This window comes from Rhinolophus sinicus, linkage group LG01 (assembly GCF_036562045.2).
Source record: "Rhinolophus sinicus isolate RSC01 linkage group LG01, ASM3656204v1, whole genome shotgun sequence".
NCBI classification, from domain to species: domain Eukaryota; kingdom Metazoa; phylum Chordata; class Mammalia; order Chiroptera; family Rhinolophidae; genus Rhinolophus; species Rhinolophus sinicus.
Window position 1 is genome coordinate 186,601,714 of NC_133751.1, and position 24,534 is coordinate 186,626,247.

Genomic DNA, 24,534 nt, shown 5'->3' on the forward strand with positions numbered 1-24,534 from the left:
CCACTAAATTTTTTATATCTGACTTTAATGTTCTCTACCAATCAACTCTTATCACTTCACCCCTTTGGTCTATCTTAATGTAAACTCCCTCATTAATGTAATAATTTTTTCCAATTTGTTTGTAGATTTCAATCTATCTTGAACACTAAAGGTTAAAACTACTCATCATTTTATTGATTGGCCTGTCCAATCCCCAACATGATTTATAAAATCATGATGGCTGAATTTTCTAGGTCTCTAATTCAGAATGTTTAACCAAATTTTCCAAATCTTCTGTCCCTTCCCCTTTAATTCTGGTGACTAGAAATATGGACCATAGCCTATATCCAGGACCTCTTACTGACAAAAATGAAAGCCCACTACAACTCTCAGGCCTACATTTTTCTTAGGTTCTAGAGTCAAGGAATTATATACTAAAGTTGCTGACAACTCTCTTGAAAACCATGTTTAGTTCATCATGATTTTTGGTCGATTGATATAAATGGTTATGAAACTACCTACTAATGTGTTTTCCTTGTTCAAGCTCTGAACTCCTCAGTACCAAAACTATCATATTTAATTAAAGCGCAGGGAAGAAATATACTACAATGTTCACTGCATTGGTACCTCTGGGGAATGGGACTATGACTGATTAAAATTTATTTTGCATATTAAAATTTTTCCATGGTATGTATGTGTCATTTTTCTAACTAGGGAAAGGCAAGCCTCACTATTTTATGTATAAATATAGGCAAGGGATAAGACCAAGGCTTAGCCTAGATTTGAACTAAGCTGTTAAGTACTGTTTCTAAGTCCTTAATTACCTAAGTTGGGAGTTTTCCTTCTGATAACTTTATACTCCTCCAATTCATTTTTCATCATCTTTCTTTCACACAAATTCTACCTTTGTTTAAAACACTTCCATGACTACCATGAACACTATGGATTAACACCAATAATTTTAAGGCACACAAAGTCTTCCATGTTATGATTCCTCATGTGTCACTTCTGCACCTAGACTTTATTGGACTGTTTCAGGTTTTTTTTTTTTGTTTTTTTTTTTTTAATGTGCCATACGATTTCATGTGTCTGTACTGTTGTTCATGTCATCCCTTCTGGTTTCTTTCATCTCAATCTACTTGGTATATTCTTATGCATCCTTCAAGATAACATGGTTCAACACAATCCCACACTTAAATTTTACTGCACATGCACAAGGGAGTTGAGTCATTTATTTTTTCCATTGTATTTGGATACACTACCATAATGTTATTTATTTTATTAGTTACTTATACACACCAGGTTAGACTATTTTTTTTTTTTTTTTTTCAGTTTTCTATGACCAGGAGCCATGTAGCAGTTTGGCCTCAGAAAATGTTTATACATGAATACAGCAAGTAAGACAGAAGATTGAACTTTAACTTTGTTCTTCTTGTTTATTTTTTAACCATTCTCGTCTCCTGACGCTCAATTCTAGCGCTCATCCCATCAGTGACGTTTACAATCTCTATGTCATTCTATGTCACCGTTTCTGTTTTGGGAGGCCTTAGGAGGGAGCCTTTGTTTCTTGGCCTCCTTTACAAGGATATCAAAGGAAAATGCAGCAGTATTTCCTGGTCTACATAGACACATGACTTAAGTGAGAGCTTCCATCAGCCAATGAGGCCCTTTGCCTAATTAACTACAGGACTGAAGGGCTCAAATGATCAATTTCACCTGAGACTAAAACACAAACCCTCAAGTTTTGAGAATTTTTATATAGCATTTTAATAACTTACAAATTATTGACTTAGGGATAGTAGTTATATTAAAATTAATGTTTGACATTGTTTCATATGTGCTTCAATTGTTTTACTTCATAGTACTGATTGCATTAAAAGTGGGAACCCAGAACAGTGAAATAGAAAGGATATAATAGGCTATTTTATTAACTCAAAACAACACAAAACAAAAACAATATTGATTGGTTTACTCTATATTTGTGGAGAAAAGTTTATTCTGATGTCCTTTTTACTATATGTGATTTCCACTGTCTTTTCCCAAGCAAAAAATGGCACATCCTCTGGTTTCTTTGGGAACCCAAATCTCTTTTGAGGCAAATTAGGCATTACATCTAATACAAGTAAAAGCCTTTGATCTTTACCATTATTACTAGAAAGTTGCTACTCTTCAGGGTAAGTGAAATTCCTAAGGTTGTCCACGGTGTCTAGGTCATTCTATTCAGCTGCATAAGCAATTCCTTTGATGGATGACTGGTTTTCTCCAACACTAGCATTATTTCAGCAGGAGAAGGTAGTGTTTGATGTGTTGCAATATGTATTACATGTCCATAGAACATCTCTGGACGTTACCTCAGGAGGAGGGGTTAAGAGAAGGAGGAGCTGTGCTGAAGCCATTTAATGCCAGAATGAATGGAAAGTCAAAGATCACTGTGCCGTCAGCCTCAAACACCTGACTGCACTCCCCTCTCCCCAGCTTTCTTTCACATTAATTAAAAAATATTATATCAAAATTCTCCTAAAGTATATGTAATTTAATTTTAGTCACAAATCAACATCTTCAAAATGACGAGGATTTTGACAGCTTGCAAAGTGGCGAAGGCCTTGAAGACTGGTTTTGGCTTTACCAATGTGACTGCACACCATCAATGGAAATTTTCAAGACCTGGCATCAGGCTCCTTTCTGTCAAGGTAATGTTCCCATATTTATTGTTTCTGATCAAATTGTATGGGGTATAGTTTAGTGTGAAGCACATACAGTTTTGAATACAGTTCTGAAATGTTAATTTATTAATATTGACTACACAACCTACTGATTTGTCTGATGCTCATTTTTATCTGCTCTGACTAAAAATATAGTAATTTTCACCCAACATAAAAGAATGGTCACAATTCCTGTTAGAATGCAAAATGTAAGTGTTCTGTTTAGAAAACAAAACACTTAGGAAACAAAACAAAACTGTAAGATCTCTGTTTGGGCCCAGACACTATTGTTTATTATTTGGATTGAAACATGGAGTTGCTTATAAGTTCATGGGCCACATTGTAGTAGGTAGTGTGTTAAATCCCTATTCTGTATTGACTCACTCTAAAGTTTTCTCTTTGGAAATGTTATATTTTGAGAGAAAAAAATTGAAGGTCAGTATCAATATAATTTTCCTATTTGCAGATCATCATGTAGACATTGATTTTTCCTTTTCTCTCCTAGCCCTTCTTTAGAAGGCCAAATTTATGATTTTTATTTTGCAGGTTAAGACACTGAGACAATTAGCAGCTGATAATTCTGTCCCTCTGTGTGTATCTATAACTGAGGAGCAGGTCCAGGAAGGGAACATTCAGTGATCTTCCTCTGCCCCATCATAGAATTATGAATTTCCAGTAGGAACTTCTGTTCCTTCCTATAGCTTCTGTCTTCCTATAGAAGACATTTGTTACCAGAGAAGATTGAAATTACTCCATGGGAAATCTGTCAATAAAAATCACCTTTAGTGAATGTAAAGTTTAAATAATCACAGTAGTTCTTTAGTAGTAAGAGCTGTAAAAAGTGAAGTAGAAAAAAGACATAGAACAACCTCTATTTGTTGATATAAAAATAGGTTCTAATAGTTTTGAGTGTTCTGTGTATACTTTGTAGGCTCACTGAGTTGCCTGAAAATCCTCCAAATGCTTCTACAAATTCTACTGCTTAGGTTGCTCCAGTCACAATTCAATATGGTTTTAACCCTTCGTGATATCTGCAGAGCTGAGCAATGCCCATATATTCTCATGATCTCCACTGATAAGGATGGAAAAAGAATAGGAGAGAGAGAGAGAGAGAGATAACTCAAGATCAAGATCTCCAGAGAAAGTATAAAAAAACTATCATTTTAAATTAAGAAACCCAGAAAACAACAGCTTTTTGGATTTGGTTTAATTATAACAAGAGAGCAGAAAGGATATATGTTCTAAACCATCACTAAAGATACAGTGATTAGATACAAACTATGAGAGTGATTATCTTGTTTCAGTTTAATGTTGATAATATCTCAAAAGTACTTATGTATAGCTTCAGAGAGAATAAATTGTAATGAAAAATATCACCTAGAGTAAGATGTGTCTTCTGAGATTTCAAAGTTGTGTCTCTTGAAGTATCTTTTTCCCCCCTCACAAAAATAGGTAGGTAGGAACAGGTGTATCTTCAACAAGCATCAGAAACAGAGAAATTGAGTGACTACTTAAAATGGTGGAGATGTGGCTGAGATAAGAAGCCAGTTCTCCAAGATCATAATAAGTGCTTTATACAACTACAACAAAACTGTTTAATTATGTGGATGGACTACTGTGAAAGTAGTTCTTCTAGCTCATGATGGCTGATCCGTTTTAAGGTTCTGCCAAAGTTCATGGGTAAGAATGACAAATTTGTAGGAGAAAAAAGCCATCATTTCATGGTGTTAAAGCTATTACTCACACTCAACCATTTCTAGCCAGAGTTTTGAAGGAAATAGAAGTTCTTGAACTTCACGATAGTAAATTAAAATCCTATACAGCAGCCCAAGGGGACCTGTGTTATTTACTTCTTTTGAAACAGTCTTCTACCGACTTTTCTTCCTGCCTTTACTTTTAAAACTCAATTCTCTTAGAAAAATATATCCTAATTTACTCTTTTTAGATGGGCACCATATTTTAAAGCTAGTTAAAATCATTAGGATAATGGTTAGTGAAGGGTAATGAGGATAGTCACTAAAACTTAGTAGTATTACAGCTAGTTATAGATAGTAAATGGATTGCAGAAGATAAGCTGTGATCAAGTCTGTAAGTACTGTTCTATAAACCGGTTGCCTTTTGAATGTCTTTAAAGGTCACTTTTCCTCTCCCTTTAGTGACAAACAGAAACAGTAGGTTTGATGACAGCAGTGACACATTTGTATGTGGCCCTTCCTTGCATGTTTGTTTGTAGCTAATATTTATAGAGTGTATCTTACCAACAGACACAGTTATATTTCACTTATAGGGAAGAGGAAAGAATTTCACGGTGTTCTACATTTTAAAGAAGTTAGACATCAGTCGTATACATGATCAAGCAGTATAAAATATGAAAGTTTTAGAGACCATAATCTTTTTCTATTAGTATTGAAAATGTTCAGGGCTCATTATTACATTCACCCAGTTGTAACTGTGTAGTAGAAAGCACACTGGATAGGAAAAGAAAGATCTGGATTCCAATCCCACTTAATGTATTTATTAATGTTCTGAATTTGGTCAAGTCACATATTCTCTCTACATCTACACTTTGTCACCTGTAGTGGGAAAATGATTCTTGCTTTACTCAAAGAACTGAGTGATCATCACACATGGCCTATGCTTAAAAATCTGTAGAATTCTTTAAAAGCAAAAACTGGATACTTAAAAAATTTCTGTTCTGTGCATTGTAGCAGAAGGACTTAGTGGGGGGTTAGAGAAGAGTTTCTTCATGTTATTCATGGACTACAAATTATTAAAATGACAAGGACTCTGAGAAACTTTCTCAAATATTTATAATAATGATTTTTTTCACCTCAGCATTAATATTAAACCTATCTCTAGGAAAATATTGCTTAAAATGAAATAGATTCAAGGATTATGAAGCAAACAATCTTTTTTTTCTACTACAGTGAATTCAATTCCAAAAGTCAGGATGTACGTCCTAATATCCTATTTCATTAATTAATTAACTCATTATTTAACAAATAAACATAAAACTTCTACCCTGAGAGTACACAGGGAGAATAGTAATTGGAAATAAATGGGTAATTAGTGGATAGTCTCTGACTTCAAGAAACTTACATATTTAAAAACTCTTGGTTCACAAGTCTTGGAAAGTCACCAAGACTAAATAGTTTTCTTTTTATTTGCAAATGAATTTGGAAATCAAAGGTATTAAATTAAAAAGTTTAAGTTCCTTATGAATAGAAAAGGGGTCAATAAGTACTGCTTCTAACATTAATCCACTTATTTTTTAAAATGATGACTTGTGTTACAGTTAAGACAGGAACCTAACAGTCCACGTGTCCTTCTCTCTGGCACTTCAGATGCAAATTAGTCCCAGGAATCATTATTCGTTTTGAAAGACTTTCATTTTGTAAGACGCTATATTCTGATTGTAACATAGAAGTATCTATTTAGCTCAGTCTTGAGGAGCTATTATGATTTGATTAGAACTAACAACTACAAAACTCCTACAATTAGAATTGTTTAGTTATATTGTGGTAGCTTTAAAGACATGCACAGGAAATAGTTTGTTATTATATTGGAGCTTCTGTCATGTTAGAAGTGGGGGTAGGGTTAAGTTATCACACACTTTCAAGAGTAACTATTGTAGTAGACTTACTGCATAGAGGTATGTTTTAGGGGTTTCATCCATGGTAATCCCAATTTTTGAACTAATAAATTATATTCCAGTCCCAAAAGAGCTGTTGCAGAAATTATTTGACTAGATTAGCAAATTTACCTAATTGGTAGACAATATTTCTTTAATTGGGAGTTGGCCTCTCTTTTAAACATTTTTGTTTATGTACTCCACTTTTTATATCATCCCCTTTCTAAAGTATAAACTCATTTATTTGTCACCAGTAATGCCTTGGTATTTTAAGCTTCTTTCCATAAAACCCTTTGAAAAGCTATCATTGAGCAGAACCTGGCCTAGGGTGGGGCGAGTGAAACACCTCAGGTGCAGCATGGAAGAAGGCTTCACCATCAGGGCAATTGTGTGCCTCCTTCCATGTTGGACCCTGGGCATCTCACTCACATTACCCTGGTCCCAGCCCTGAGTCAGACACGAAGAATTTAGTCAGGGGAAATGCCAAAAGAACTGACCCTAGCCTTGGCTGCATGCTTCCCTCTCTTGCTGAAGATACCTCAAGCTTACCCAGACTTACTGATGGTTTCAAGGTGAATTTAGGTTCCAATGCTGTGGAAAATAGAGAACATTTCCTCTGCCGTCACATCTTCATTAGACTTTCTTCATATATCCAACTTGTACCAGAGATTGGGGGTGTAGTAGTGGGTTTCTGGTATCTCTTAAGCACTCGTCATGCCAGAGTGCACGTCCAAGGCTTCAGGAGTTTGCTATGGAACCTTGAATGTCCTTGATGTGACCAGTGTTCCCCAGGGTCACTACAATGACCGACAATTGAAGAAAGCTACGTGGGCCGGGGCAAATTTGGTGTTAGACAACACAGCCCTAGTGATCTCGAGCTTACACTTGATTTTCTTCACCTAGTCTCAATGAGTTCAACTCATGAAAATGTTTTCAAGATTCCTTTATTCTTTTTCTTTGAATTTTTCCAACTTAATAAATGCCATATATTAATCTTTTAACTCTCATAGGGAGATTATTGGCTAATGTAAAGTTCTTACAAATGAATCAATAGGGTTGCTGTATCACTAAGAATTTTATTGAATAAGCTTCTCCTATGATGTAGAATTAAATAAAAAGACCATTTTAGGTTTTGTGGTTTTTTTTTAACCATATAGTAGTAAAAATTAGCTTACAATATTGGACCTACCTTTCAGATTCAGAACACTTTACGACATAGCATATGCCCATCACCTGCTTGTTAATAAACCTACACTTTATGAACATATTTTGTAATAAAAATTGTTCTAAATTTACATTTTATTTGTAGTGAGAAACATAACTAAAATAAAATTACTTATAAACTGGACTCATTTGTTTATAAATGCCCAGAACATAGAAGTATTCAAGGAAATTAACTTTGTGATTTTTTTTTCCCCCAACACTGGCTTATGTTTAACCAAAAGCAGATGACTTAATATTAATTTAGGATGTTGTAAGGGTTAATTGATTACTGCTGCTATAGTACGTTGAAATCTTGAAATGTTAACAGTATAACTGCAGAGAAGTCTCATTAAATATTCTAGATATAGCAAATTTTGCTGTAATTCTGAATTTTAACTATCCATATTTTGATAGCACAACTCCAAGAATGAAAAAATAAGATATCATCTACCAATAAAGAACATTCCAAGATTTTAACTTTTTACCATGTTATCTATGCAATGATAAACTGAAATAAATTCTTGCTGTAAACTTCCTTCTTTCCAAAAGTTGGATCAGATTTTTTATTTCTTAAGAGGATGAGTGATGGCATGAACTAATAGCTAAGACTCATCAGGCAAGCTAGATATCAAATATGTTATATCGCCTTAGGCCTTGGTGAAAATGGAAATAAACATATGGGGCTTCTACTTTTTCTGATATGCAAATATTAATAATTTATATAGCCAAATGATTTAACAGCAGCACAGTCAGATTCCTTGAGTAAATCATTTTTCATTTTCACGATTAGATAAGAGGATTATTGTAGTTATAATGTTTTATATTCAAATCTTTTATGAAACTTATTGCTAAATTAGCTTGAGGCTTTACATCCAGAACATTTTACTAGTGAACTCTCACTCCCAGGGGATGAAACAATGCTCTTCTTCCCATTTCACAGATGGGTAAGTGCTGTAGTTGACACAAGGACACATATATGTCTGCTTTTGTATGCAAAGTGAAATATACAGGTAGAAAATCCTGTTAGAATTATAATTAGGCCTCACACACCATATGGATATTTTAAATTTGGCATTATTGTTACTGTGCTTATATATCTGAAGCCATAGTTGTTTAAGCTGGCTTTAGAATACTCTACATCAGTTCTCCTGTTGTAATTATATTGCTTACTCTAGAGCCCATATGTATACTGAACTTTATTGTAATATAAAATAAATTAAATTTTTTCCTTTCCTTTTTTTGGTTGCATTTGAGAATGGATTATTGAAATCAAAGAATCAGTAAGGATTCTTGCTTTTTATGGTCATTAGTAATTCTGTAAATGGATATTTTAGGGTAGTGCTATTTCAAGTTGACATATTTCTTCCACTTCAATCAAATATTGTCATATGTTTATAACAAAACATGCTGTTTTTCAATTTTCAATTTGTTTCTTTCCCATATAGTCCTGTAAGCTCCACATATGCAAAAGTCTAATGTGGTAGGTATTCACCATAAGCAATTTTAGAGTGCAAGAAAAGTCTCATTTTGACTGGTTTCCAGTGTCTTGAACAAAAGGATCAAAAGAAAACTGGTGCAAAGTAAAGAATCAATATTCTCAGAGTTAGCCCGGAATGATGCTGGGATGCAGAATGATAAATAAACAATGGGTGGATGATTTTTAATAACTTGATTCTGAATGCAAAGGAAAAGCCTAACAACAATAACAAACACCAGTCTGTTTCAAAAACTTTTATAGGTTAAATAATAAATTATGTTTAAATTTTGACTGTTACTTCCTAAGACTAAGCCCTCTAAATTAGCTGAGCATAGCACCAGGGACACATTTTCAAAGCTTTTCGATAGGGAAGTTAGCTATGTGACTTCCATTAATAATTGTTACGTTGTTCTTATCCCGGAAAATGCTTTGAAACATCTACCCTTTTAAACTTGATCTCAAACTGAGAGTATTAGAGTGCAAAATTCCAGTCATTTATTTGTGGTCCCATAATGCTAATCAATCATCTTACTAGGAAATGAAAATGGACGCATACATGTAGGTTTACAGTGAAATTTATTTTTAAGGAAAATTAAAAGCCCTAAAGAGATGGAGATGTTTAGGGGAAATATCAGTTCTGCTTGTAGTATCACATTTTGGAAACATTACAAAAAAAAAAAAAAAAAAAGTATGATATAGAAAACAATGATACCAAAATCTGTTGCAGACAAACCAGAAAATAAATATTGAGAATTTATAGGACTTTCAACATACATGTAACCTCCCTCACAAAAATGTATTTTCATCAAAAATTACTTAAAATTTGTGAAAGAATCTCCAGGTTTTACAAATGTTAGAATGTACGACATTTAAGGACTGCTCAGTTTTATTAAAATGCTCATTTAAAAAGTAATATAATAGGGATCATATAGAAATGTATATAATTAAATTTAATGTAGAGAAAAGTAAAATTGTAAAATAAAGATTTAAAGATGGACTAATTACATGTACACAGGAAAATTTCACTTTAGTCCATTTAAATATTATGTGTGAAAAAAATCTACAATCTTACGGATGTTTCTCTTTTAAATTTGCAGATAAAAGTAATACTTTTAGTATTACTATGACATGGAGATGACTAATTTCAATCTTTAACCTTCAAAATTATGTAATGTCGCAGGAAACACAACTTTTGATTATTTATTTTATAATGTAACTGGCTTTCAGACCCCTGATATCTGTATGCTCCAGGCTAAAAGAAATCAAACTATAAGTATTAACTCATTTCAATACATTTTCCTTGCTATCCATATTAGTTACAAACCCTTGGCCTATTTTTTTGAGGGGAGCTTATTTGTATGTTTTGCCACATAATTACATGGATGGGAGAAAAATATAATTCTCAAGAGGTGGAAGTATTAATTGCAGATACAATTTATACATTGGTTCAAGGTAAATCAGAGGTTTTTTAGAAGGTATAGATCTCTCTCTCTCTCTCTCTCTCTCTCTCTCTCTCTCTCTGAATTTCATTTTAGGTAGTTGCATGCTAACCATGTACTTAGTGGGCCCCCAAAAGTAAATGTCCGCTGTTGAACACTGAGCAAACCAAGGGCACCATTAGCTATGGACTAAGGACCTTGGACCTTGATTAATGTTTAGGTGCTGTGTCAATTTCACTTGAAGCCTTGGCTAATTCCTATGTTGTAGGGATTTGTGTAGAAAGGAAAGCATTCAGGTGTCCAGCAGTGGCCTACGTACATCTAGTAGTTTCTGAGTTAGAAACCCCATAAATAGCAGAACTTCATTTTTTAAGGCTGTGAAAAGCATTTGATTCTTATCCAGACTTTGGATTCTTAGGACCAGATGTGATTTGAAAGTTGTTACTCCCAAGAGATGTTAGGAAAAATGCCAATGAGAGAGAGACTGAAACTCCAATCTCTCACTATTTGACTTAATATCTTGGGATTCAAAAGATTTGTCAGACTAACTACTACTAGAAAAATATTGAATTAGTAATCTACGTTTTAGAAAACCGTTCCATCAAAAATAAGACAAAGAATTTAAAAGCTGATTAAAAGGAAAAAAAATATCATGCAGAAGTGAAAAAATAAATGTTTAATATTTTCAGTATTTAAAGAAATAATGGGGAAGATGTGTGTGGAAGAGAGGGTATGCTTATATCATTTTCTGTTGTAACTTTCCCTCTTTTAATGATCTCATTATTTAATCATTTAGCAGTACTCTGCTAAACAGTTAGTAAATTATCTGACTGAAGCAATTTTACTAGAGTGTGAATAAAGCTTAATTATAATGTAATGGCTTTATAAAAAGGAATTGCTGTACACACTGACATCTCTACTTGGTGGAATATGGAAGAGAAAATACGATTGAAGCAGGTGTTCTTTATTCCCTTAGTCTCCTGGGAAATAGATCACATGGTATTAAATACAGCTATAAATTGCCCATCACTTCTCATCTTTGTGAACAGAGTGTAGGAGGGATAGTCTGAATATGACTGGGAACAAAGCCGGAGTAGGATTTGCAAGGCAGCCTGTATGTCTCAGAGAAACAAAAATAGAATTATACAACATTTTTGCCACCTGATAACCATTCACTCATTCATTCAACCAATTCATATTTGCTAGATATTTACTACTGGTAGGATTTTAGGGGTGATAATTAATCACACCTTTCCATCAACCTCTAAGTTTAGAATCAATTAAGAAATAAAACATGGTATTCAAACATATACACATAGAGATCTGAGTATCAGCTTTATTGCTGCTACACCTGTTGGGAACACAGCACTGAGATCTGTAACCAAATGAGCTTCTTAGAACTCCCATTCCCTGAGTCAAATGTATTCATTCACAACTGCAGTTTTACTGCCTCGGTGTACAACTGAAAACAGCTTTCATTGAAAAGAGAGTTAAGAAGGGCTGAGCCGGTCTTGCTCAATTCCATTTCCCAAAGTCACCAATCACTCCTATTACTTGTCCCTTGTGGACCAGGCATTAGGTTAAATGATGTTTCCAAAGATCCTGAAAATTAGCTTTGTGGGCCCAGGTATGAATTCAGAGAGGTGCAAAATGTTTTCCCCAATCACCCACTATGTGCCAGGTGCTGTATTATGTGCTGGTGATACTGTGTTGGACAGAGAAGGCAGACCCTCTCTCCTTGACTCTGGTGTTGCCTGTAATCTTATTGGATAAATTAGTCATATACTTGAATATAGGGCAGTGAATTAGAAGTGCCAAGTTTTGTTTAACCTTAACTTTGGAAGGGACAAGTCCTTCACTGTTTGTGTGATTAGAGTCCAAAGATGATCAAGCCTGAATTTCTAACAAAAGGTAGAATTTAGACAGGAGGAAGGAAGAGAGGGCAGGAATGATAAAATCTTGGGCATACCTGAGTTATTATGCCTAGTGGCTCTTCAAGGCTTGTTTCTCTGACAAGTCTTCAAAGGCATGTGAAGAATTGATCTTTAATAAATATTTGATCAAGAGTATAACACCAAAACCGAAAGTAAGCAAATAAACAAAGAAACAAACCAAAAAACTAGTGAAATCCCCATCTCACCAGGCAGGATATGGGAGGACAGGGGCCAAATTGTGAAAAGTGGAAGAGATGGTCAAAATCATTCTCTCCAGCCCAACCTCACTTATACTCTTTTTCCCTTCCACAGAGCAGGATTTCAGATAGTCCCCAGGGGTAGAGCTATGCACAGATTGAAATAGCTAGGGCCAGGGGAGTCTATAATTTTTTCTTCCCTAAAGCCTCTGCTCTTCTCACTGCTTTTCTCCAGAAGTCTGCCTTCTCTACACTTGAAATAATTTCTTCCCTGAATGGATAGAAAATGATACTGTACTGTTACCCTAAAATATCTTTGTGAACTAGTTTCAATTTAGATTATGAGTATATAAGCACATTTCCGTAATCGTTATTTAGGGAAATATATATATATATATATATATATATATATATATATATATATATATATATATATATCCCTTCAATATATATCTCCCTCCAATGGATAGTTATTTTATTTTTCAAAATCTGTGATCTAAGCATTTGCCAAACCCAGTGTGCCTGACTACACCAAAATAAGATTTCCAAATAGAAACTTCATGTTCTGTTGCCCTTTGTGGTAAGGTTCCTCTCATTTTTACCTTTAGTAGTGGACTATGTATGTTTGGGTTGATAAATAATAGTAAGTGGAGGAAAAGGATTGCTTTACATTTGGTTAATAAAGTCATTTAAATATCTCTTAACTGCTAAGCTGAAGACTAATACATACAACCCGAAACTTCTTTGTTATATTTCAGCCTTTTATTGTCAATTTGATTGAGTCAATATGAATAAATGCAACAATGACAGCATCTCTAAATAGTCCTTTGACTTTGAGGCACTTGAATCTAAAATTAGGTAACGAATTAAAAGTTAAATTATTTAATGGCTATGATCTTGAGATTTGAACTTTATATGATTTTATATGCATTTAATTAGTAATGAAGAGCTATACTCTAATGAAAATGAGTATTCAGTTAAAATTAAGCCACTAAGTGGATCCTGTCACACATGGGATTTAATTTACATGAAAGTTTACTAAGAAAAGTTATTCGAATATTAGTGAAAGACTCAAAGAAAAAAAAGTAAAATGAAGAGCTGTAAGGGCATATTAAACAAAATAAAACAAAAGAAAAAAACCCAAACTAGACAGGTGCAAATAACAGTCCTATATAACTGTTCATATTTTGGAAGAAGAAAAGTTGTTCTCCATGTCTAGTGAGAGCAAATAAAAGTAAAACATTTTCTCAGTTCTACCAAGATTAAACTCACCTTAGAATTTGTTGCTTACTTGTATTTTTCTGTAATCATTGACCAAGAGATAGACAGCAGCAATTTAGAGTCACATTTCAAATTGAGCAAGGTGAATAATACATGTTTGTTCAGATAATTTTGGTGATAAAAAAGTAAATAACTTTCAGAATTCAAAATAACATTTTTGGATCACTTTGAACTCGATTTAGACCTTTCATTTGAATTTGCTATGGCAAAAATATGTGAGAATAATATGAGAAATGTAAAATAAATTTTCTTCAGGATTCCTCTGTATGAATTATTCTAAAACTACATAGAACGATACAGGATTTCCCCCCCTTACTCTTACATTTTAGAATACACTAGGGAAGGGGAACTTTTTCATTCTTTGTCTATTTTGCAAGACGAAATAAGGGATAAAACAGTTTGTTATGTATTTCAGACACTGGCACCTCTTTCATGTGAAATACGTAGTAAATTGATATAAATAATGCTTTTGTTTTGAATTACCATGATTATTTGTCTTAATTCTGCATAGAATGTATCTGAACTCTCATATATAGTATACTCAACAGGCATATCCTTGTGTAGCCATCCACTGACCGTTCTCTTCTTTAGTCCTTTACCCTCAATGACACATCTTTTTCCCGCCATAATAGCTTTGCATTATGAAACTGCATTTTAGATATTATAGAAAGACACTGTTAGTTAAACATGATGAAAAGGGCAACTCAAAACAGAATTTGCTTATTTTTAAATTTGTACCTAGAACAAAATAAACATTAAATGTGTTATCATACTTTTCAGGATTTTTAATGTTATTTTCTTCAGACTGATCCTCGATGATTCTTTGTCCAACAAAAATTAAAAGATGGTCTACCCATCGTTTTAATGGTCCAGGCACTGGTCTGGGCCCAGGAGGCACATCAGCAAACAAAGCTGACCCAATACTCTGCCCATGTGACATTCATTTTCTAGTGGAATAAGACAGATTAAAAAAACATAAGACACTGGATGACATGAGTGTTATGAGAAAAGAGCAGACTAAGGAGATATAGTGTGGGGAGCACATTGTCATTTTAAATAGGGGTCAAGGTAGGTCTTGCCAAGAAAATAGATGACATTTGAGCAATGACTTGAAGGAATCTTTTAATTTTGGACTTAAAATTTAAAATACGACATGACATTCTTAAAATTTTTGTTTTTATTATTTAATGCATGGATGGAAAAGAAAGGGTGGATTATTTTATTAAAGTGAAATCTCCCAAAGGAAATGATATTTTATGTATCTTTGTGTCTTCAGGTGCTTCAGTGATAATTCTTCTTGAGGTTTCCTCTGTTTTTACCATCCGTGCACCTATCTATCTTTTTACCACATTGAGGGACTGGAGACATTTACCCACGTATTTCCAGAGGCTAACATGGTACTTGGCACATGTTGTGACTTGAATATCTAAACTGTCTTATTGCATATACATTTATATTAAATACTTAGGGGTCATGTCATGATAGAGGTCCTTTATTTTGTAGAACTCATATTTGTGTAATTGTTTGGCTAGAGTGCTCTAGCAGTCGGCACTTAAATTACAACTCAATATCATTGTCTAATTCCTAGGCTATGGGCCTCTTTCTACTAGGACTGAGGCTACTAAAATATCTTACAATAGTAACAAGGTGATTTCTTTTGGAACCATTGGAATGAAATAGCATTTGGGGAACTGTTAGAAAGAAGAAGGGATTCCAAATAATAGCCCTTTGTTCAGAGTTCCTCCATCAATTCATAGATAAGTCAATTGGCACTCATCACTTTAAACTCATCGGAGGCCAGTGTAGTTAAGTGGAATATAAAGGATACTATAGGCAATAAACAGAAACCTTGTAACAATATAATGTGTAGTGGGAAAGAGGATTGGAAGATCTATAAAAGCTGCCAAAAAAGAACAGAAAACATAATTAAAGGAGCAAAAAGACATATTGAACACAATCTCAGGGACTATTTCAGCAACAGTAAATGTCTCCTCAAATATATCTTTAAAAGGTGGAAAGCAAAGTTGAAAACTAATCCCATGGAGAGAGGAGGAAAAATACCAAATAGAATTTTAGAAACAGGCTAACAGGAGTTGGATTTGCTTATGTTAATTTTTACCTTTTTAAAAATAATCACATGGCAGCTAACCCATAGATCAGCCAATGTGAAATTCTTAGATGAGTAGAGGATAGAGAAAAGTAAAAGAAAAATATAAACAGAGGTGATATGTTAGGCAGGTATAGCTCAGAGTAGGGTGGATAAACTGGTATACAGAAAACAATTGAAATTTATAGTTCACACACAAGTTTTATGAACTAAATACAGTTATTTTGGGTGCTAAAGTTACATATTATTTAAGAAAAACATTTCCTTTTTTCTTTCCATTTTGTGATAGCACTTAGGTTACTCATGACTTCCTTGAGAACAGAAAATAATACTTTCAGTAGAAAATATTTTTTGACAGTGAATGTCCATTACTTGGACCAAAGAGTTTCACCTAGTGAAACATATCAGAGTTACCTGGGCAATTTTCTCAACACACATACTCTACAGACATTTGAAGAGCTTACGAGAGTCTTTGGAAATATATTGAGCATTATCACGCTTACTCCCTAAAATCGTTAACGTCTGTCTTGAATTATAAATAGACAAACAACAGTTGACAAAATAAAATCTAAAATAAGAATAGCATGTCAGTAGAACAAGTGACGTGCAAAGGTGATTGGTTTCTTGGACATAAGAGCAGAATTGAGAACTTGTGTGTTAAGCTGATCTCTGCCAGGGAAGTCTTGTCACCACTCATATTACATCAACGAATTACTGTGTTACCTTTGTGCTGAGTAATTCAAAAAACTTGTTTAGTTTAGTAACTGAGAAGAAAAAACATAACTATTTAAAGATAAATGTCAAGCTTGAAGTCTCAAACAGTGGTTCCAAGGCTATAGATAAAACAAAACTTTACCTCAAAGGTAATTTGATATGCCAAGAAGAGGGCAAAATTCTTTTAGTTAACTCTGCCCATGTGTGCACACAAATACACATACTCCTACACACAAACACATATAAAATGTGCAGTACAGCACTTTGTCCGATCTTTGTCAGAAATATAAACATGAAGTCTATGCATTGTACCTCAGATTAAAGAAAATAAACTCACCTGTTGAAAGGAGTATCGTATACATATCAATTTTAATAGGAAATTCTAAAATAGTTTTTTGCGTATATAAGTTAATGTGTATGCACACTCACACATAAACAATATTTAGGTCCATGGTATCTTGGTTTAAAGGCAAGCAAACATTACTTTACATTGAAGAGCATCCATTCCAATGTCAAGAGACTTATGTACTTTGCATATAAAAGAGACATTATATTTCTACAGAGAAGATTACTACAGAAAAATGATATGTGTTTTTTTTTTAAATTTTAACACTTCAAGAGTTGAATGCATGTTAAAAAGGTAGAAGATCATAGAAACAGAGGTTTAGAAATCATTTATTGAGTTCCTGCTGCAGACCAAGGTGTGTGTGTGTGTGTGTGTGTGTGTGTGCGCGTGCGCGCGTGTGTGTGCGTGTGGTGGGAGTACAGGTTGGTGGCAGGATACAAAAGAATTAGACACTGTGGATCCAGTCCTAAAATGGTAAGGCAAGGAAAGCAGAGCATTAGTATGTATCTGTTTATAATGACCACATATACTCCTGGCAGAGAGAACAGCACAATGATCTGCCTTGCTTCAATCAACTCATGGCCAAACTTGTTTCGCCTATACTCCTGCTCATTCCCCCAATCCCTGATTCTTCTGAAACAAATCTCAGATATCATATTATTTTGTCCTTAAGTATTTCAGTACTTCAGTGTGTATCTTTCAAACCATAAGGGCTCTTAAAAAATATAACCACAATATCATCTTCAATCCTAAAAAATATTATACCGAACATAATAAAATATAAATTTATTATGCAGATTTCGTCAATTATTGTAGTCATCTTATAGTTTATTTTTTTCACCATGTGCCAATTATTTTCTCCTATACACTTTCTTAGAGTCTAGATTTTGTACCCCAAGGTGTGTGGTTTAACATATTTCTCTCTCTCTCTTGTGAATTTTATGGATATTTAGATTTAAATGTCTTCAACAGTGAAATTTAGAGTATTTGTGAGCACTGACTGATGCCTCCTTCCTAGATAAGTTTCTCTAACTGCCCCCCTTCTAAGCCAATAATTTTATAGAAGATGGTTCAAAGATTAGTATGGTAACATAATCAAATTCAGAATGCCTTGTAGTTTAAAGAGAGAACCAGACATAGATATCATTAACTCTACTATGAAGCAGAATACAATATATTTCCCCAGTACTTGCTTTTGTATCAGTATTAACACAGAATAAAGTTTCAGCTTCTTTATGACGATAAAGCTGACGGAGGGGGCAGCCCTTGGGACAACTCCATCAAACACAAGAGCTCTGTGGAACAAAATTTAATAGATAACCTTAAAGATTTTTTCTATCTCTAAACCTCAGAGTGATGATGAGCTGTGTGATACAATTCACAATGTTTCTGCAAATTCATGAACTTCCCTTAAAGCAATACTTGAGAAAATCTAGGGAATATTTAAAGGGAAAAGATAGACATGTAGCTAAATTGAAGTATTTCTAGATTATCAATAATTCTACAAGTAGAATAGACAATGTACTGACAAGCTTCAGTTTCTCTTTTAGGCAAAATAAAATAAAACACCTTCCAGTGACAAGAGCCATATATTTAAAGAAAAGTGACAAGTAACAGGAGAGCAATTCTGAATCTAGGCAGTAAGGTTTCATCAACTATATTGTGCGTTTATTTAATAAGTTAGTATATTATATCTTTGGATTTTTTTCAACTAGTCGTGTTTCATATTTTGTATTCTGCTAAAAATTATGAATCTGTTTCTTTAGGCACAGACAGCACACATTGTCCTGGAAGATGGAACTAAGATGAAAGGTTATTCTTTTGGCCATCCATCCTCTGTTGCTGGTGAAGTGGTTTTTAATACTGGCCTGGGAGGGTGAGTAATGTTTCTATTCCAAGGCTTTATTCGTCCTCTATGTAGAGGAATAACAGGATGGTCTTACTAATGGTGGAAAGTTAAAATTACTGCATCGTAATAATACTATATGTTGTCCTGAAGTGCACTGTGCTTGTGTGTATACTACTGCAGTCACCCCTGAAAAGAGGCACAGACACAGACTCCTTCCTGCTGCTGTAAATGAACGAGAACATGGACAGTGGTATTCCCTTGCAAAAAAGAACACAATGTATTCCAGAAATGTAGGGTGCAAGATCACAGGTTCTGTGAGAATACCAAATGGCCAATGGCTTCTGTCAGGCAAGGTATAGGTCTGATTAAGGTGAAAATTGGAGCAGGGAAAAGGATGGTTAGCACACTCTAGTGCCATTCCATTAGCGAAGTGAAGAATCAACCTTGCACATCTAATATGAACTAGTATAAGGAGCTGAGAAAGTCCTTAGGTATTTTATACAACTTTGCACTTTAATAAATAAGGCAAAATAACAGATACATTTCATTGTCTTAATGTATGGGAGAGCAGGTGCACAGGTATGATATTTTCAAAATTTATCAACTGAGACCCAACTTAGTATTTATGATCTGCTAAGAAACGTACTGCAGTGAAGGTAAGAGTTGCTACAGAAATCCTGTAGCTGTTCTTATCTAGTCGACAAATGTTTGTTCACTGAGAACCGGGAGCTGAAGTTTCTGGCCTCAGTTCTAATGATAACTGATTATTTAATATTGAGAAAATCACATGCTTTCTGAATCCACATACAAACAGTAATGGGGCTGTATTAGATAATAATTTATATCTGGGGAAAAAAAAAATATATATATATATTATGACTAGGTGGTTTCAAGAGGTTTCCATTAGAGATTCAATAGACTAAACTATAAAATATTTGATACATTCTTTAGGTAAATTCAGTTAGCCTTATAAAGACAAGGGGACATTGCCTTAACTGATATTGAAGATATTGATTTACCAAACTTCTATTATATTATTAATGCCTGTTCTTCTCTAAACTCTTGGCTCTCTGAAATGTATTAAATGGTTTTTTAAAATAGTTCCACTGGTGAGAACATTAAATTACAGTGTATGAAACCTGTTTGCAAAGTTTTGCTTCACCAGGCAATTATTTAAGCTTTTTGACAGCACTAATTACTAGCTGTGTTAATATACCTGCCAACAAACAACTGTTTAATATAGATCAGAGTGATGGAGGGCACTAGAGTTTTCTTCTGTGTGATAGATTACGGGTAATAAATCTTGTCACATCACAAAAGTCATACAGGAACTGATAGATTAATTTGCTTCTGACACTGCAGTTCTCTAGGACAAGCTGTATTTATTCATTTACTGGGGGGAGTATTGTAAGCACATGTTTAAAGGAAACAGCCAGTTCTTTTACAGAGAGAAGGAAGAAAGGGAAGTAAAATTAAATTAAACATTTTTTTTTGATGTAGAAAAACGCACTCATTAATGAAATTAGTCCACAGACCCTATTTTTCACTGAGAAATGCTGTTTTCATTCATTGTGTGCCTCTCTCAGTAAGGTGTTCGATAATTAAGGGGGGTATTTTGGTTTTTATCTTCAAGGAATGCATTTATATTGTATGTAAGACTTGGCTAAAAAATTACCAGTTACTGACAAGTGAGAGGCATTTGAGAAATTAGCTGATGGGGGTGTGGATAAATATCACAGCATTTTAGTCACCTGGGGTTGCTGAGCTGAAAGACTAAGTGTTCTGCTGACAAAGGTAGCTCTAGGAGGAGTTAGCGTGGATGGGGGTTGAAGAATTTATGTTGACTATGGCCTGAACTGAACTTTGTTGGTTTCAAGGTTGTAGATTCTGTCCCCCTCAGCACCTAAGTTCACTTTCAGTAGTAACCCACAAGAAAGATTTGGTTTCACTCTTTCTGTAGAAAGCGAAGTAAGAGGTGTGTGTGTGGTGGTGGTGGGGGGGGACCTCATTACAATGGTTTCCAATGTGTGGAAAAGCTATAGATAGCTCCTGGCATTTATGGGAATAATGTTCCTTATTATTAAGAATAAGACATCTACCTATCTACTTATATCTATCTATATCTACATCCATACATAGCTTTTTATTATATATATAAAATAAATATCTAAATGTCTATACATATACATATAGATAGATAGTATATATGTATATATATAATAAAAAGCATATATAAATATAGATATAATAAGAATACAGATATTCTTATTTTTTTCCTTCGGCAAACATTAAAATTAAGCCCTCTTGCATTACTCCCTAATTACACATCAGTACTTCAAAACAGTTATTTGGAATTATTTAATTTAGAAGTCAGAAATGCTTCAGGTCAATTTTATGGGATTGATTTTTTTCTAATATAATAACTCAAATATATACCTCTTTCTAAAACTAAACTATTTTAAAAATCAACTATATTAAATGTATATTTCATAGAAATTAGCTCAATGTTTTACATGTCCAGTAAATTTTAAAACACATGTGCACCCCTGCAACCACCACTGACAATCAGGACACTTTTCAGTATCCTAAAAGATATTTTAAAGAAAACTTTTAATTTTTGACAGTTAATATTTTGGTAAAACTGGCAGCCCTTAACAGTAAATATCAGTTTGGACTCACTCATGTCGAGTAGGTTGAGGGAATCTCTAGGATATGCAAACTTTAGCGCAATATTTCCAGAATTAAGACCTGATAAGGACTTAAAAATTTTAAGAAATTGAGGGAATGAAAATCATATGAGACTATGCTTTAATACTTATGCCAATTTTTTTTCATATCAATCATATCATGAAATAAATGTCCGTATTCTGTAATGAAATTGCCCTAGATTTGCTAAAATCTAGAGACAGATTCGTAGGATTTTAATTTTATGTTCTCTAATTTTCAAGGGTTCAATAATTAAGAGCATGTATGTAGATTGTAGTTAAATACATTTTTTTGATTTGTTTGTAATTTTTTGGCATCTTTGCCCAGGTACCCGGAAGCTATTACTGACCCCGCCTACAAGGGACAGATTCTCACCATGGCCAATCCTATTATTGGGAATGGTGGAGCCCCTGACACTACTGCACTGGATGAGCTGGGACTTAGCAAATATATGGAGTCTGATGGAATTAAGGTAGTACCAATAATGACTATTTAAAAAGTCTCAATTTGAAGGGATGTAGTTAATTTAAGATTCTAGGTTAGGCAAAGTTTCTTCCTCAATGATTTTAATAGCACAAACCACTAAATTCATGTTTTCAACCTCTTCCTAGGTATATGAGAAAAATCTTTAACATGATACTGTTTTGAGTTTTATTTCTCAGGGTACTTTGGATTTGTTCTTTAATGCCTTAGATGAAACTTGGCTTTATTTGGGGGGAAAATGTCGTTATAAATCCAAGTAATAACTATGATACAAGAAGTAGTGATGAATCACCTTTTAAAAGGATTTTGATGATCAACTCTGTGTTAACTCTTTGCCTTTTAATCTTACCCTTTTCAGGAGATGAATGAAAGATAGGTTATATGCCAGTCTAAAAGTAAACACATGAAAATGCTCTATTCATGGTAAATTTGGAAAATACCTTAGGAATGTGGACCATATAAAAAATTTAAAAATTTACATATTAAATTCACCACGCTATTTTTTCTTTTTCTCTCACCATTCCATTTTTGAATGACTTGGTCTGATCATTTAGTTTAGCTATATTTCTGACAATTTTACCAAAATTTCTCAGTCACCTTCAAATATAGATTAAAAATAGTTTTATTCTTCATGTACATTAAATAAGTGTTAGATTGTTGATAAATGCCATTGAGGAAAAATGGAAGGTGCTGAGAAGGAGTTTCAGGATTTGGCAAATCAGGTAAGACTGTTCCCCCACATGAGAGATAATTAAGATAGTAATGATATATTTTAAGAGAAAAGTGTTGATCATCTTTTTTTCTTCAACTTTCCAAAAATCTAAGTCTCACATCAATGGATGTACTAAAGCTTCTTTAGAAAATGCAAACTGACTCTTAAGAAAGGTCACAAGAGTTGGATAATATTTTGTGATCACCCCTTTAAAACGACTGCCTGTCTTTCTAGGTTGCAGGTTTGCTGGTGCTGAATTACAGTAATGACTACAACCACTGGCTGGCTACCAAGAGTTTAGGGCAATGGCTACAGGAGGAAAAGGTGAGAAATACGATCAGGGCATCCAGCATCACCTAAGGACGATAGGTAGGGTCTATGGAAATGTGTATGTAATTGAAAGGCCCAAGCAGATGAAGTAGATCATACAGTTTGGGATCTTTTTTATTTCAGAGAGCAATTCCTTCTATTGTTACTCCAGGCTGAACTGTCTGGACTCATGGCCTTCTAAACACCTAGCACCACATATTTTCAGTTTATTCACTAGGTGGCAGTCACACATGCTTGGAAGCATTTCTCATCCTGAAAAAGGGTTAGAGAAATTTTTAGAATTTCTGTTCTTTCAAATAACTTAACCTCTCCCTCACTTTTTATCTAGGGTCTAGATACACAACTTGTGTCTTGGGTTCTAGTACAAGCTCTGCCATTAGCTAGCTGTGTGACTTTGTGCAGGTTATGTGATCATGCCACATTTTCATTTTTAATTCTTAATAAGTGTAAACAGATTGCCATTGAGTCTCTTTGGGTTTAAACATTATGACTCTTTAACATAGAATTAGAAATACTCTCATTTGAAGTAATAAATGAAAAAGATTATAAGCCTTATCTTATTTTCCCTTAATTTTAACTATTATTTTCTAATCAAATAAGAGGATTCTCCTGGGTTGAATGTCTGACATATTTAAAGTTAATGGACCTGCTATATATTTAGCTTTATCTCTGGTGTTGCTATAACTGATTTTTGCTGAATTGCTGCTGGCTTGTAATGGACAGAATATTATTCTACTAAAGCTCTGCCTCTTCTATGAGTGTCTACCTATTGGGGCTAAATGTTGCTTCTTTCCGACAAATCAAAAAAATCTTGATCTTGGCTTCCTTGTTCTCATTCTTTCTAAATATTAAAAGAGAGAAGAAAGCATCTGTATCATCTCCCCGATCATTACTCTTTTCTTCTCAACCATCTGAAATTACTTCCAGAGAGCTAATTTTTGTGATGATCATTCAGGAGACTCCCTCCAACCCCCAATCCACCTTCCATATTTCCTTTGTGTTATTTAGGGCAGTTGATAGTACAGCTCCTCTGTGTCAGAACTTTAAGTGTAAGCTTTATCCATGGCTTGTTAGCTGGTTTTATAAGTGCACTTTCACTCATCTTCCATGATCACGAAAACATAGAATAGAAGAGGGTATAAGATAAAAACAGTTTGCCTCCTTCAGTGTAGTGAGGAAAATCAGCCTGCTCAAAACATCACTCAGATAATTGGTGGGAAAAAAGCAATTACAACTGGTTTTCCTGATTCCTGACTCATTGCTCTCTCTCATTATACCACATCTGTCTCTATCCAACCTTGTCAAAGAAAAAAACAAATGGTGGTATTGCTTGATCTAATAAAAAGATGGGCAAATGTTATTACAGCCTGACTACTTAACAAGCACCTTCAGAAAAATGTGTTGAGTGCCTACTATGTGCCAGTAATATTTGGCTGAAAATATG

General features: G+C 34.1%; 1 protein-coding gene across 1 annotated transcript in view; it reads left to right on the plus strand.

Annotated features, from left to right (window-relative positions):
- The first annotated feature begins 2,222 nt into the window (after positions 1-2,222).
- CPS1 (carbamoyl-phosphate synthase 1) overlaps positions 2,223-24,534 on the plus strand; it is a 117,964-nt gene continuing 95,652 nt past the window's right edge. Inside the window, exons 1-4 of the mRNA XM_019727014.2 lie at positions 2,223-2,669; positions 18,777-18,886; positions 21,893-22,037; positions 22,995-23,084. Of these exons, the coding sequence (XP_019582573.2) occupies positions 2,544-2,669; positions 18,777-18,886; positions 21,893-22,037; positions 22,995-23,084 (471 nt within the window). The 5' untranslated portion in view covers positions 2,223-2,543. The remainder of the gene's footprint in view (positions 2,670-18,776; positions 18,887-21,892; positions 22,038-22,994; positions 23,085-24,534) is intronic.